The sequence below is a fragment of the Vitis riparia genome, chromosome 4 (genome assembly GCF_004353265.1).
Source record: "Vitis riparia cultivar Riparia Gloire de Montpellier isolate 1030 chromosome 4, EGFV_Vit.rip_1.0, whole genome shotgun sequence".
In the NCBI taxonomy this organism is placed as follows: domain Eukaryota; kingdom Viridiplantae; phylum Streptophyta; class Magnoliopsida; order Vitales; family Vitaceae; genus Vitis; species Vitis riparia.
In genome coordinates this window covers 13,294,937-13,307,967 of record NC_048434.1, presented here as the reverse complement: position 1 = coordinate 13,307,967, position 13,031 = coordinate 13,294,937, and the positions used below count along the sequence as shown (strand labels likewise).

The following is a 13,031-nucleotide window of genomic DNA, read 5'->3' as shown; positions in this document are numbered from 1 at the left end:
CTATGGAATATTTATACACACACACACACACACATATATATATATATATATAATTAAAGAATAGTTAGAACATTATATATTTTAAAATTGTTTAATCTTTATATAAAAGAGACAAAAAAGAAGTGAAATGAGTTTAAAGAAACATGTAAAAATATTTGTTAACTTTAATTTTTTTACTTTGCTTTATATTTTGTTTCCCTCAAAATTATAAGAATCAAAATATAAGATAAAACTTTCTATTTGGTACATAAAACCAAGTTTAAAGTCTGCAAATTATGATCCACAAAACTTAACTAAGGAGTATCCTTAATTCTATGGGAAAAAAAAAACCACATAATATCATTGAATCCACTAAACAATTCAAAACAACCATTTATATCAAATTCCATATCTTAATTTCATACATCAGTTCCCTCTATATTAAAGGCTTGCCAATCACTCATATGTAATATGTTCATTGTTGGAAGAATTTTACTTGTATTTTCTTCCGCCTCTGAGACTATTGTGATATGGGTACAAGTATAGAGATCCTCCCAACACAGAATTCTTCATTCATCATTTGAATGAACCATGTCTACAGAAGGACATTGGTTGATCTTAGAAGCTGAGTGAAAAATATACAGAGTACTTGGAAAGACTACGGGGTAACATATGTTGAACTAGTAGCTGGTGTTAAAAGACAACTATGTGTCAGGCAATATAGCCTGCAAAAAGTTCTTTCTCTGGGGAACCAAGGATGAACAGATTGATGCCCATTCAGTGGGTAATGTCTGCTTAGAATTCTTCAAAAGACCGATCATCTGGCTGACGGTTTGTGCCGTGGCTAAGTTACTACCTGCCCATAGAATCTGCAAAAGAAGAAGAAAAATTAATTCCCATGATAACCAAAATGACGCAAATTCAAAAGTGAAAAGATAGGTTCATGGTAACAAATTATTTTGGTGCTTCATTTAACAAGTCAGAACAGGGATAGAGTCTTCACCTCAGCAAACACTCGGATAATTGAAGGAAGATAGACGGAAAGGGGTTCTGTTTTTGTCCTGAAAATGAAACAGACGATGGACCTTGATTTTCAATCTCTCTACCAGTTATGGGGGAATATAGCAAAGCGTATAAAGGAATAAGGAGGATAGAAATTAGTTTCTTCAAATTTCTGGTCACATATGCCCCAAATGATAAGGAAGTAACTCCTTACCTTTCAACCACCCTACAAAGATACTGGTGTGCAACTTTGGCCTCATTTAACAAGTTTGTTATAGGTAAATGGCTTAACCATGTAGACAATACCTGTTGAACGGATAGCAAGACAAAGTTATACAAGGCTGGAAAAAGTTAAAGCATACTTGAACAACATTACTATTTGCCAACAAAAAGGCCGCAGATGCCAGAAGATAGCATTTTAGGAGTAGATGGCTGGGGTTGAATCAATTCAGCCTTCTACTTCCTTAGCAGAAGGTTCCCTCCTAAAATAGCCAGAGGCATGGCAATGGGTAAAACCTCCAATTGATAATAGTCAAAATCGACATTGGTGAAATAAATTATCCCTGTTGAAGATCAGAAATTTGGTTCTATCTCACTGTCTTATAATCTATATGGAAATAAATACGGTCACTGATTGATTTCTTCCTTCAAGAGAATAAATCAATTTATTTTGATTCAATTTCCTTTTCTTGTGTATTATGTAAATATTCCTAGGATTGTTTATTTCTATTTTGCATTTTTGTATAGTTGTAATTTAGTCTTGATTGTAGGATTTTTTTTAGCCTTATTTGACAAGAGGTCATGTGTTCGAACCTCGCCATAGTTTTAGCCCCAAAAGGAGACTGACTACATATGAAGGTAGGTGTTAAGAGTACATGATATATATTGCGGGTCCAAATTTATAATCTTGAGCTTTTAGGAAACTTGATTGTCTAATTTGTTATCAGAGACTTGACATTTCAAATGAGAGTTCCTAATCAATTTGGGGGAAAATTATTCTAACGTTTCATATTTGATTAATAGGATGTTAACGTTTCAAATGAGAGTTCCTAACTTTGACACTACTGTAAATAACCTCAAACGGATCTACCTAACTTTTAGTCATTTTTTTTTCTTCTCTACCTCCTAGAGTGTTTGGTAGTATTGCATTTTTCCATGTTCATACCTAGAACAAGAGTAAGTTAAATCCTCAATCCATCAGATACATATCTCTTGGCTATTTACCAATAAAAGGGTTATAAATGCTTCCATCCTCGATTTCGTTAGTCACATTCTTTGAGAACAAGTCCTACTTCTGCCAAACTTCTCAAGGGGGAGAGTGAGTGAGAAGAAGATCAGGTTTGGGGAATCCTACCTATGTCTGATATATCTACTACTCCATCTGCCGCCCGAGAAACTCTTCAAATTGAGCGTGGGGGGTTCCTTGAGTGGGAAGTTAGAGAATAAGAACATTTGGTATTGTCATGATGTCATTGTCTTCTCATATTTGAGACCTTCATCTAATATAAATGTAGGGAAGAAAAAGTAAGTACCTCAGCTTCCTTGATATTGTCATAATGGAAGTAGCATATTTTCCCGAGAGCTGAAACAGCAACATCGTGCACCATTACATGATCAGGCTGCAGCGCATTAGGATGGCTTATCACAGAATTTAGACTAGAAAGAGCCACTGCATAAGACAATAAAAGAGATAATGCATAGTCAGTATATATATTAGTAATAACACAAGTGTAGAGGGCACTTCTAGTAGTAATAATAATACTATTTGTCTCCCGTTTCTATAAAAAATTAGAGTAATTAAGCTACCATCAACAATAGTTTTGAAGAAAGATCCACCAAACTCTGCACAAATGCCGATTGTCCATGCAGCTACCTGGCAAAAATAAACATTTTAGCTTCAATGATATGCTTCACTTATCAGGTGTATAACCCCCACAGGCCTAAGTAAGTCTAAAAACCTGCTGAACTTCTGGTTTGTCACTCTTGCAAGCTTCTAATAGGAAGGGCAGATAAGACTGATAATGCCTGCTCAAAAATGGGATAGAAGTACGCTGATATCAATCTATTAAGCTACTATCACTATTTTCAAACTACATAACTTGAAGGAAGTATTCTTGCTTTAATGCTTCTTCACCACATTGCTCAGCAACTTCATGAAAAATGCGGACCGCCAATTTTTTCTCTACAGTTGTTCTATCAACCTGTACAGAAAAGAATTGGTAAGAAAAGGGAATGCAGAACGATCTAACTAACAAAAAAAAAAAAAAAAAAAAAGAAGGCACAGGCATTCAGTTCAACTGTCAAGGATGTCTAGAGCTGAGACCCTGGTATATAGGAAGCATCCAAGAAAGACTGGAACGTTTATTAGAGCTTGAAACAAATGGTATAGGTTGGCATTGAGGAATCATTGGTGGTTCAATCATTGTGAATGTGTCAAAACTAGACTTTTCGCTTATTGTTCAAATAAATACAAAGAATTTATCGACAAATAAGAAAAGGCAAAAATAAATACACAAACTATATATCATGGTAATGAATTTCTGGTGAAGCATCTTTACATCCTAAAGGCATTGCACAAAGTTAGAGGAACTTCCTTATTGCTTGCTAATATTTGTTGTCAGCTTGTAGCAACACTAGAAGCAGCCATTACAAGATAGGTTTCAGATACAGGAAGGAGAAAAGCAAAATTGTAGATTTACTTGAAGAAGTAACTTACCCAGGTACGTGCTACACATATTAAAAGCTTTTCAAAGAAGGGCACTATAGATAGCTTGAATCTTTTGATCAAAGTGGCCATGCAATCACCAATCTGTTCCAAAGGAAAAGAAAAAAAGGGCCAGAATCAAATCGAAGTTCAAGGTGCTTGTACAAGCAATCAAAAAATAATGTTAATTAATAGCCAAATCTCATCTGGAAAACATTTTGAAGACTGACATTGTTATAGACTTTTTTTTCATTCCCACTTTCCTCTTTAAGCAGTTCTCTCTCTCCTGCATCAGAGTCTTGTGCTACACCTTGTTCTCTTGCATGTCTTCTAAGTGATCTAGCTATGAGGAACTTTGTTATCTCATCCATGAGGAACTTAGCCTCATTGTCAGTCAGGTAAGGTCCAGAGATCTGAAAGAGAGAATATGCATCATAGAGGAAGTAGCACAACTTTCAAGCAATACAGCAAAATAAGCAATCTAATAACGTGCATGATTCCAGGGTTGGATTTCAGATTGAAGTACAGTCCAGATTTATCAAAGTGTATGGCTGACCTGTATGCATCCATTCAATGAGCCCAAAAATCTTGCACAAATTTCTGCCTTGGGCTCCTGTAAGTCAATTGCAGTTCAATCTGTCTCACTGTCCCGGCAAGCTTCGATTGCTAAAAATATAAGCTCAATTCAGCACACCAATAATATACAATAATATACAATAATATTACCATATATAGAGCCGCTGTCATGGCTGGTATTATTTGGGCAGACAGTTTCATAACAGGAGATTCATCAACCTCTAGAATATGCCCTTTCTCCACAGCTAATTTAGCCGAATCCAATATCAATGGCATGGCTAATATGTAAAGCATATGTAAAACTCATCAAAATTATTAGAAGAAAAAAATCATAGAACTCTGAAGAAAAAATAAATGGAAGAAGCTGCCAGTACATATGCCACTACCTGAAGCAGCAGCCATTCTAACTTCTTGATGAAGATTAAATTTGAGAAGTGGAATTAAAGTGTCAGCAACCTACATAAAAGATTATTTTCATATATGTCAGAGAGGTAAGAGAAAGAAAAATCCATATATTCTGCATTGTAACGAACCTCATCAATCCATAAATGAAAGTCTTCCTTCAACTCAGCAGCACAACTACAGAGCATGTTACAAGCTGAGGCTTTCTCCTCCAATAGGTTAAGACTGCATAGACATACATCCCTTAAGATGAAACCAAAAAGTTTTGGGAAATACAAGTGCTACAATCAATGTACTTAGAAATCATAAGTCATCCAAATACAGTTAATGGATAGGAATTAATTGAATAGATCTTCCATTCTCATCCTAAATAATTAAAACACTGAATGCACCCAAATGAATAAAACAATCTGTATCTCAAGTCACTGACCAAAATATGTGCATTTTGGCCTTTCCTGGGAAGTTTTAATCACATCACTTGAAGCCATGAAATTGGTTCTGAGAACAATCCTTAAGAATAGTATAACAACATTCGATCAACTTCATGCACTAAAGAAAATTTATATTGGGCTTCTCAAAATACAACCTTACCTTGCATTCAGTGATTCATTGGTAAAATCAATTTTGAGTTGAGCTGCAGATTGAAGTAAATGTGGCATAGCAACATTCATATAAGGAAGGAACTCTTTCCCTAAGCATTTACAAAGTCTGCCCCACACCTGCATCAAAATTATGCATTCATCTCTTAAAAGACGGTTTGAATGGACAAAAATTTGCAAAAACAATGTACTTACACACAACATACTTCTAATATGCAGATTCTCATTGGATCATCTTTCTCCATTTGAGATTCCTGCAATGAGATTAGCAGTTCTACAACCTTGCAAGACATACAAGACATATATAAGCACATATATAAATGATATACTAAAAATTCTGTGCCTATTCTCATTTTCTATATAATCACCTCTTGACAATCCTTACGACAAATTTCCTTTCCAACAGCCATCCAAATCATTGTAATGCACTCCATGGCTTTGGCAAGAAGCCTGTGATTAGACTTGCCTTGCATGAACATAACTTTTATGTACGGCATAACAGCAACATAGTACTCTTGAAAGTGCTCCTGCAAAAACATAGTATGATCAAAATGAAACTTAACTTATATATAAGATTTCAAAAAAAAAAAATTGGCATATTAAGCATATAACTAAAAGCAAATTTAATTTCAAGAAGTACCTGTGATGAACTAGCTAATGATGCTAAAGCAGTTAAAGCTTCCTCTTTCAATGATTGGCTCCCCTTCTGAATGTTGCAGATAATGTAAGCATGAAAACTTATACAAATCAATAGTGAAAAATAGACAAAGTAGGAGTAAGAAGGCAATATGATTATACTATTTATGCATAATGTGCAAATCTGATACATTAAGATGAGTAATAAGTACCCAGTTATAAGTGATCACAAGGGGTTTCTGATGAGACTGTACCTGGAGGAGCTTAAGTAACATACTCACAATAACATCGAGGTGATGTTTTAAGATGCTTGAGGTGCAACTCTGACTGAAGCACGAAATTGCTGAAGCAGCATGTGCCTACATAAAGAAAGATCATACCAAGGTAATTGCACATTTGAAGAAACTTTAAAGAAAGAAGAATCTCAACAGCTGAAGCTAAATCCACACTTGGAACTCCAGATGCTACTCAAGGACAGAAAACCATCTGGACAAGCTTATGAGGGAAGCAACAGCAAATTGATAAAGACATTGATTTGTTAAACAAAATAAGCAGATTGTAGAAAACATCCAAATATGATAAGAGAATTAAATAAAAAAAATGAGAGCAAAAGATTGAGAGGCAAAGTGAAAAAGACAGATTCCTAGAGAGGGGGAGAGAGACACAAGAGCTGATTTAGATGCTGAAATGTTACTAAGCTGTAAAGTTTTTAGACAATTGTATTATAAATATAATAGAAAGACACAAGTAAATAACTGAGAAGAAGAGGAGAATATATAAAGACATCATCCAACCATGTGATATATAATTAGTAAACTTGAATGAGGACTGTACAAAGTCATATCCAAAAATTAAGTAAAAGAAATAATAAGAACCCCAAAGTGGTATTGTCATAAAAGGCAACTTTTCCAAACAGAGGAGGCACATGACTCTTCCTCTCATTATGGGGAAAAATTAGTGTAGGTAAGCTTCAAAAGAGAGAGAGAGAGAGAGAGAGAGAGAGAGAGAGAGAGCCATACATTGTAACTTCAACTTAAACAACTCTTAGGAAACTAAACTGTAAATAGAATAAGTTCATTATGTGTACTATGCTTGAACAATATTTAAGATATACAATCATGATCTAATTTCTCCAGAGTCCTTTCCTTATCATCACCCTGATGAAAGAGATCATAAAAGCTCTCGAATTGTAACCTGCTAGTTTTCCACATTCTATGACCATATGCTAAAGACAATCAGGGGAGAATCTTCCACTTATAAATTTTTCACACTCACTTGAAAAGGCCTCCAGACTGAGGACAAGACCTCCAAGTTGTGCTTAATACTCTGTATTCAAATTTCACTTCTCTAATTTTATCTTCTAGTAGCCAGTGGATACTGATGGAATTGGTAAATTTGAAGATCTGTAGATAAACCTTCTTTTGAAATTTCCTCTGTATGACAAATTCAGCATTCTAGCTAGAAGATGGACGGCCGGTCCCAGTTATGTCTAAAACTGTCTAATGTTCAGAAAACAACCTAATTAACTCTGCTTTTGTTCTATTTTGGTAAGTCATAAAATTTTGTTCAATGTAGAGATAGATCCAGTCTTAGGAAACAGCTTTCGTTAGGATGGCATGGAGGTAAGCAATTAAGATATGAAACATTAACAAGTTTCTCGGCAAAGAATCCAAATCAATATACTGTCACCTTTTATGAGGATATAGTACTTGCCACCAACTTGAATTGTTCCAGGGCACATGATGTTACGATTGCAAGGAAAATAAAGAATTGCATCATTAATCAACTGTCAATGCATACATAGCACATATTTGCAAACACAAATACCTGTATTCTGGGATTCTGGAAGTCAAGCAAAGCTTTTTTTAATAGAGGAATGACAAGTTGATGATGCTGATTTTGCAGTTGAGGGCACAAATACTTGGAGAGTTGCTCAAGTAAATCAATAGCTGCCCAACGCACACGGGGGTGGGAATCTTGGGAAGATATTGAAGCAATTTGTATAACTGACGTCAGATCTGCTAGCATTTCCTGCAATGGAAGGAAGACTATGAGGCATCTGCCCAGGTGCAATGTTAATACTTGACAAAAATGGCTCCTCACAAATCAAAAAAGAATTAGTCCATCTCCATCAATGAGAAAATCTCAAAAATAGAATCAGTAAACTATGAATACCTCTGAGCATCCCACAATCATTTGAGATAAGGTAGCAGGTACAGCATGGCGCTTTTGCCATTCTCTATCATTTATATATTCTGCCAACATAGTTATGAACTTCTCGTCGGTGATATCTACATGCTTTGCAATTGCAAATCTCCGCAAGCTCTCCTTCCCATAACAGCAATTGTTTGTTTCTCCAGAATTCTTATGGTGGCTCTCTGCCTCATACCAAGAATTAACATCCTTAATATCGGCTACCATCTTGAACAATAGAGATAAGATCCTAGTTATCTTGTCCGGCAGCATCTTCAGCATAGCAAAACCTTGGTGTCTTTCTTCAGCAAGAGTGATCAAGAATTTAACTGCAAGGTGCCTGCTTTTCTCACTCCATACCTTATTCTCTGCCATAATTAACATATATGCAATGCAAGTATCAATTCGGCTCCTCAAGAATCCCGGTTTCTTCCTCATTAACACTGTCAAATGCTTGACCACCTTTCTGGCATATCTCTCTTTCCCATTTTCCATAGCATCATCGAATGTGTCCATGATGGGGGCACTTAGTTGTTCCAACAAGTCATTAGATGAAGTACCCATCAAGAAAACAATCAATCTCACCGAAGCTCCCACTGCCGCAGCTCTGACCCTCCAATTCTCACAACCCAAACACTTCAAGAACAGTGACTGCAGCTTGTCAGGCTCACAACTCAGCTTTTCCCCGAGAGTCTCCGACAGTAAACCAAACAAGAAAAGGCTAGTTTCTTGAACACGAATATCTGAAGCCTCAAAACACCTAAGCATGAATGGCACAAGCTCAGGCCATTCAGACTCGACTGCAACATCCAAAGCCAACTTACAGAGAATCTTGGCAACTCTTGTTGAAGTTTCTTTTTCAAGACATTCAAGAAATACTCGTTTGATATCGTTTCGGTGAATGATGGAGAGGATCATCCAGAAGTGGGAGCCTGAGGCTGTCAGGAGTAGTCTGAGAAAGTTTACGATGGTTTCCCGAATGGAGGCGTCGCTTGTGGAAAGGATGAGGCAAGAAACACGAAAACAGAGACTGTTGGTGTAGTGTCTGCCAAGGTAAGCGAGAAGGGTTCGCGCATTGGAGTGCAGAGAATGGTCAGGAGAGGTGAGGTTGAGGATGTTAGTCTGGAGAGCTTGTGGGTCAGAGCCTAGGAGCTCCAGGGCCTTGTCTCTGATACCAGGTTCTTCAGCATCCATGGTTTGTGAGCACAGACAGAACAGAGAATGTGTGTGTGTGTGAGAGAGAGAGAAAGAGAGAGAGGTGGGGAGGGCGTGAGTCTAATAGGCGGTTGAATGACGTTTAAGGAGTTTGAATTTGGGAAAATCTGTTATCATTGCCACAAAATTCTTGCAAATTACGCATTAATATGAACGGTGGTCATATATTTGATAATTTATAAAATTAAAGGTATTTGGGCCTTGATTTTTACTCCCCGAGTTTTCTGATCAAAAAAGCATTTTAGAAATTTTGTGACCTATCATATAAATTTTTGTTATACAGGTACATGCAGCTTTTGTGGAGCCTTTGGACTAATTTAGTTTGAAAACTTTACTCCATGACATGAATCTCAATATAACACATGGGTGGCTAAGTATTTTTAAATCAATTTGAGATGGTGCTTCACAAATGCTAATCGGTCTTTCAATTTTTTTCGAAATGTTTTGATCTCCTTTTTTAATCCTACAAACAAGCAACCAAAATACACACAATAATGAATGCATCAACACTCTCCTAATAAGATAGTAAATACAATCCACATGCAAATGAGTCAAACACTTCCTAACAAAGATATATAAGACATTTCATTTACTTAAAAACACATTTTTACATATCTAGTAATATCAATACCAAATCATAGATTATTTTGTACTATTCCAAATCTTAAATAATCCAATTCCAACTCATTTCCTCAATCAACCAACATAGAGAAGTCAAAATGGCATCAAGCTCCCCTCGGGTGAGAGCTTGAACCTCTAGGGAAAAGGAAGGAACGTGAGATTCTAATCACAACATGCTAAGGACACATCGGATGGAGCATAAAGAAACAAGGAACGACTGACTGTACATAGTCACTCGAAAGGTGACTTTGACCACAACTAAATGAATGTTCGTAATAGAACATGAGAACAAGATGGGGATAGTAAATCCCCTAAAGAGAGAATAGAGTCTCCCAACCCCACTCATGGATGATGGTAGGAAGGACAATGTCTTGGAAGGCTTAGAGGTTAATGGCATGCTCGACCTCAACTCTATGATTGCAAAAAGAAGTATAGTAACGGTCTCATGCCTCCTAGCGATGAAAGCACTCAACCAGAAGTGCATCCAAGTCAAAAGGACCCTGGAGCGAGATGCCCCGGATGGGCTCAAGTGACCTAGGAGGAGTCACCTCCCTCTAATGTCTATGATTGGCCATATCAATGTAGAAGACGAAAGGACATAAGTAATTGAAAAACTAAAGAAAATTCAAAGAAAAACTAATTTTCTAGAAATGCTAAACTTGATGAAAAGAACAATACTATATGAGCAGAAATGAAAAATATGAAATGAACTAACCTCAAACGAGAAAATGATGACAACCTAGAGTGCTTAAAGAGAAACAAAAAGGTTTGAAATGAATAGGGTGAGCTGGATGGCCCTTATATGGGCAATAGGAGCGCTTGATGCAAATTAGTGCTTGAGCATCATGAACACTCGAAGCTGCATTGGATGCAACTTACAACGCTTGAGCATTGGGAGTAGTGCTCGAGTGCTTAAACCTTAAAGCTAGTTCAAGAAGAAGCAACAAAACAAACCAAGTGAACTTGGGAACTAGGAATAATCAAATTTAAACAAATGATAAAAAAAAAAAAAGACTCAGGAAACACAACTGAAAACAACTTAGGTAGATCATGTTAAAAAACTCTTAATATTAGCTTAATCAGTAATAAATCAAGTAAGTTACTTTAGATGGCATACATCCATCAAGAATGAGGTTTTAAGTTCAAAGGTCAAGGTTAATCATAATCTCAATTTCGAAACCTAATGCGTAACCATCAATGTATAAGAGAGCCAACATAGAAACATAAGTATTGATTTTTAAGGGAATACAACTTATTGTCTAGTTCTTTATTTCAAAATTGATCACTTAGAAGAAATCCAGTCATGCCTTTGGTCAAATTAAAGAACACATCCAGTGAATTTGAACTAAGATCGTCAAATTTTTGTTTAACACGACCTCATTGATCTACATATAGCATAACTTGACTCCTCCTTAATTTGATACCATTTTTTTTTCTTTTTTTCTTTTTCTTTTTCGTTTGAAAGTGGAGGCATTGTACATCATGATTAATAGATTTTTCATTTTGTTTTCATTCATGGAACCGCCTTTGTATCCACTTTGGGGGTGTTTTCAAATATTGCAAGTGTGTAATTTATAGTTGAGAGCATGAATCTTGGAAAGAGTATGAGAGTTATGTTTAACCAATGATTCAATATTATGCACTGACTCACTTCAGGAAACAAATATAATTATCTTAGTCAAACAAGGTATGTGGAGTAATAAGATTTGAGCATGACAATGGATCCTTCCAAATAAATCAAAGTCTACTTTATAAGTTAAAACTAAGAAGTCTCCCTCTTAATCAAGCACAAGATGTAGCTAAAGTTGAAATTTCAATATGCAAAGACATTTAATTATCAAGAATCAAATACATTAATAGTGATTAACACATATCTATGATTCAATTCACATCAAGTCTTGTAGTTATAGTATATTTCTCTAGTTCACAAACTCGAGATATTACGAAAAATGCTAATATATCAAGAAAATACACAAAAATCATATGCTCGAGCTAAAAAAGAAAGAAGGCCAAAAGAAATAGAAAATAGATGATAAGCTCAAAACCTTTAAGTCCTATAACTTTGATGATCAATTGATTAGGCATATGTCGAGGAATTTCCTAAGGAATTCAAACTTAAGAGAATTCAAGTGTTTGGTAAGAATATTTTCCAATTGATGTTCAATGAATACAAACTCTAGAGAAATAACCTTTTCTTCAACAAGATCCCTAATGAAATGATGATGGATTTCAATGTGTTTAGTACAAGAATTCAGAACATGATTCTTTGAGATATTTATATCACTAGAGTTGTCATATTGTATGCTCATGGTCCCTTGTTCAATTCCATAGTCTTTTAGCATTTGCTTCATCCATAGGAGTTGTGTACAATAGCTTCAAACAACAATATATTCAGTTTTGGTAGTAGATAAGGATATAAAGTTTTGTTTCTTACTAAGCCAAGCCACAAGATAATCACCAATAAAAAAACAAGCACCAAATGTGCTTTTTCTATCCTCAACATTTTTGGCTCAATCAACATCGGAATATCCAATAATCACAATAGAAGAATCATAGGGATACCATAAACCATAATCAAGAGTCCCATTTATATAATGAATAATTCTTTTAGCAGTTGTTAAGTGTGACTCTTTGAGGTTTGCTTAGTATTTAGCACAAGCTCCAACACTAAAAGATATGTCAGGACGACTCACTATGAGTTATAGTTATAGTAAGCATCATATCGTACTTCTATAAAGCTTTTGATCAACATATTTTCCATATGCATCCTTGCTAAGCTTAGTGGTAGTGCTCATGGTGTCTTAGAGTGTTTAGTGGATTCAAGACCAAATTTGTTAAATAATTTCCTAGCATACTTGGATTGAGAAATAAAGATTCCATCTTTTAGTTGCCTAATCTGCAATCTTAGGAAGAAGGTTAGTTCACCTACCATGCTCGTTTCAAATTCAGTCTTCATCTCATGATAAACAAAACTAAGGGCAAGGTCATTAGAGGTAGCTCTAAAAATTAATATAAATCTGAGTTACTAACGACTCATCTTTGGACCTATTTATAAATAAGGTTCTATCAATTCCCCCTCTTTCAAAATTTTTCTCCAAAAGATA

At 35.6% G+C, this 13,031-nt stretch overlaps 2 protein-coding genes across 3 annotated transcripts; both read right to left on the bottom strand.

The window, feature by feature from the left end:
* Positions 1-389: 389 nt before the first annotated feature.
* LOC117913634 (importin-5-like) lies at positions 390-5,376 on the bottom strand. Of its 2 annotated transcripts, XM_034828657.1 has the most exons (14): positions 5,255-5,376; positions 4,795-4,888; positions 4,648-4,717; positions 4,412-4,539; positions 4,242-4,298; positions 3,916-4,098; positions 3,698-3,790; positions 3,100-3,182; positions 2,940-3,006; positions 2,788-2,854; positions 2,514-2,650; positions 1,196-1,287; positions 983-1,040; positions 390-848 (listed from the first exon to the last, which is right to left on the bottom strand). In XM_034828657.1, exons 1-14 carry the CDS (start codon positions 5,332-5,334, stop codon positions 684-686), a joined length of 1,374 nt encoding a protein of 457 aa, XP_034684548.1. In that variant the 5' UTR covers positions 5,335-5,376; the 3' UTR covers positions 390-683. The 2 variants fall into 2 exon arrangements, with proteins under 2 accessions (XP_034684548.1, XP_034684549.1); XM_034828658.1 differs by lacking the exon at positions 4,242-4,298.
* Positions 5,377-5,453: 77 nt separating this feature from the next.
* Positions 5,454-9,285, bottom strand: LOC117913245 (importin-5-like). Its single transcript, XM_034828204.1, has 6 exons — positions 8,074-9,285; positions 7,726-7,929; positions 6,153-6,257; positions 5,903-5,968; positions 5,631-5,789; positions 5,454-5,543 (listed from the first exon to the last, which is right to left on the bottom strand). The coding sequence occupies exons 1-6, from the start codon at positions 9,283-9,285 to the stop codon at positions 5,454-5,456; spliced, it is 1,836 nt and encodes a 611-aa protein (XP_034684095.1).
* Positions 9,286-13,031: the final 3,746 nt, after the last annotated feature.

Excerpts from the sequence above, each read along its gene's own strand:
- LOC117913634 (XM_034828657.1), bottom strand. The coding sequence starts at position 5,334 with ATGAATGTTGCTATGCCACATTTACTTCAATCTGCAGCTCAACTCAAA. Across the intron at positions 4,540-4,647 it reads TAGAATGGCTGCTGCTTCAG|CCATGCCATTGATATTGGAT; the intron begins GTAGTGGCATAT and ends TTTACATATTAG. Across the intron at positions 3,183-3,697 it reads TATGTGTAGCACGTACCTGG|GTTGATAGAACAACTGTAGA; the intron begins GTAAGTTACTTC and ends TTTTCTGTACAG.
- LOC117913245 (XM_034828204.1), bottom strand. The coding sequence starts at position 9,285 with ATGGATGCTGAAGAACCTGGTATCAGAGACAAGGCCCTGGAGCTCCTA. Across the intron at positions 6,258-7,725 it reads TCCAGAATCCCAGAATACAG|GCACATGCTGCTTCAGCAAT; the intron begins GTATTTGTGTTT and ends TTCTTTATGTAG. Across the intron at positions 5,544-5,630 it reads GTCGTAAGGATTGTCAAGAG|GTTGTAGAACTGCTAATCTC; the intron begins GTGATTATATAG and ends ATGTCTTGCAAG.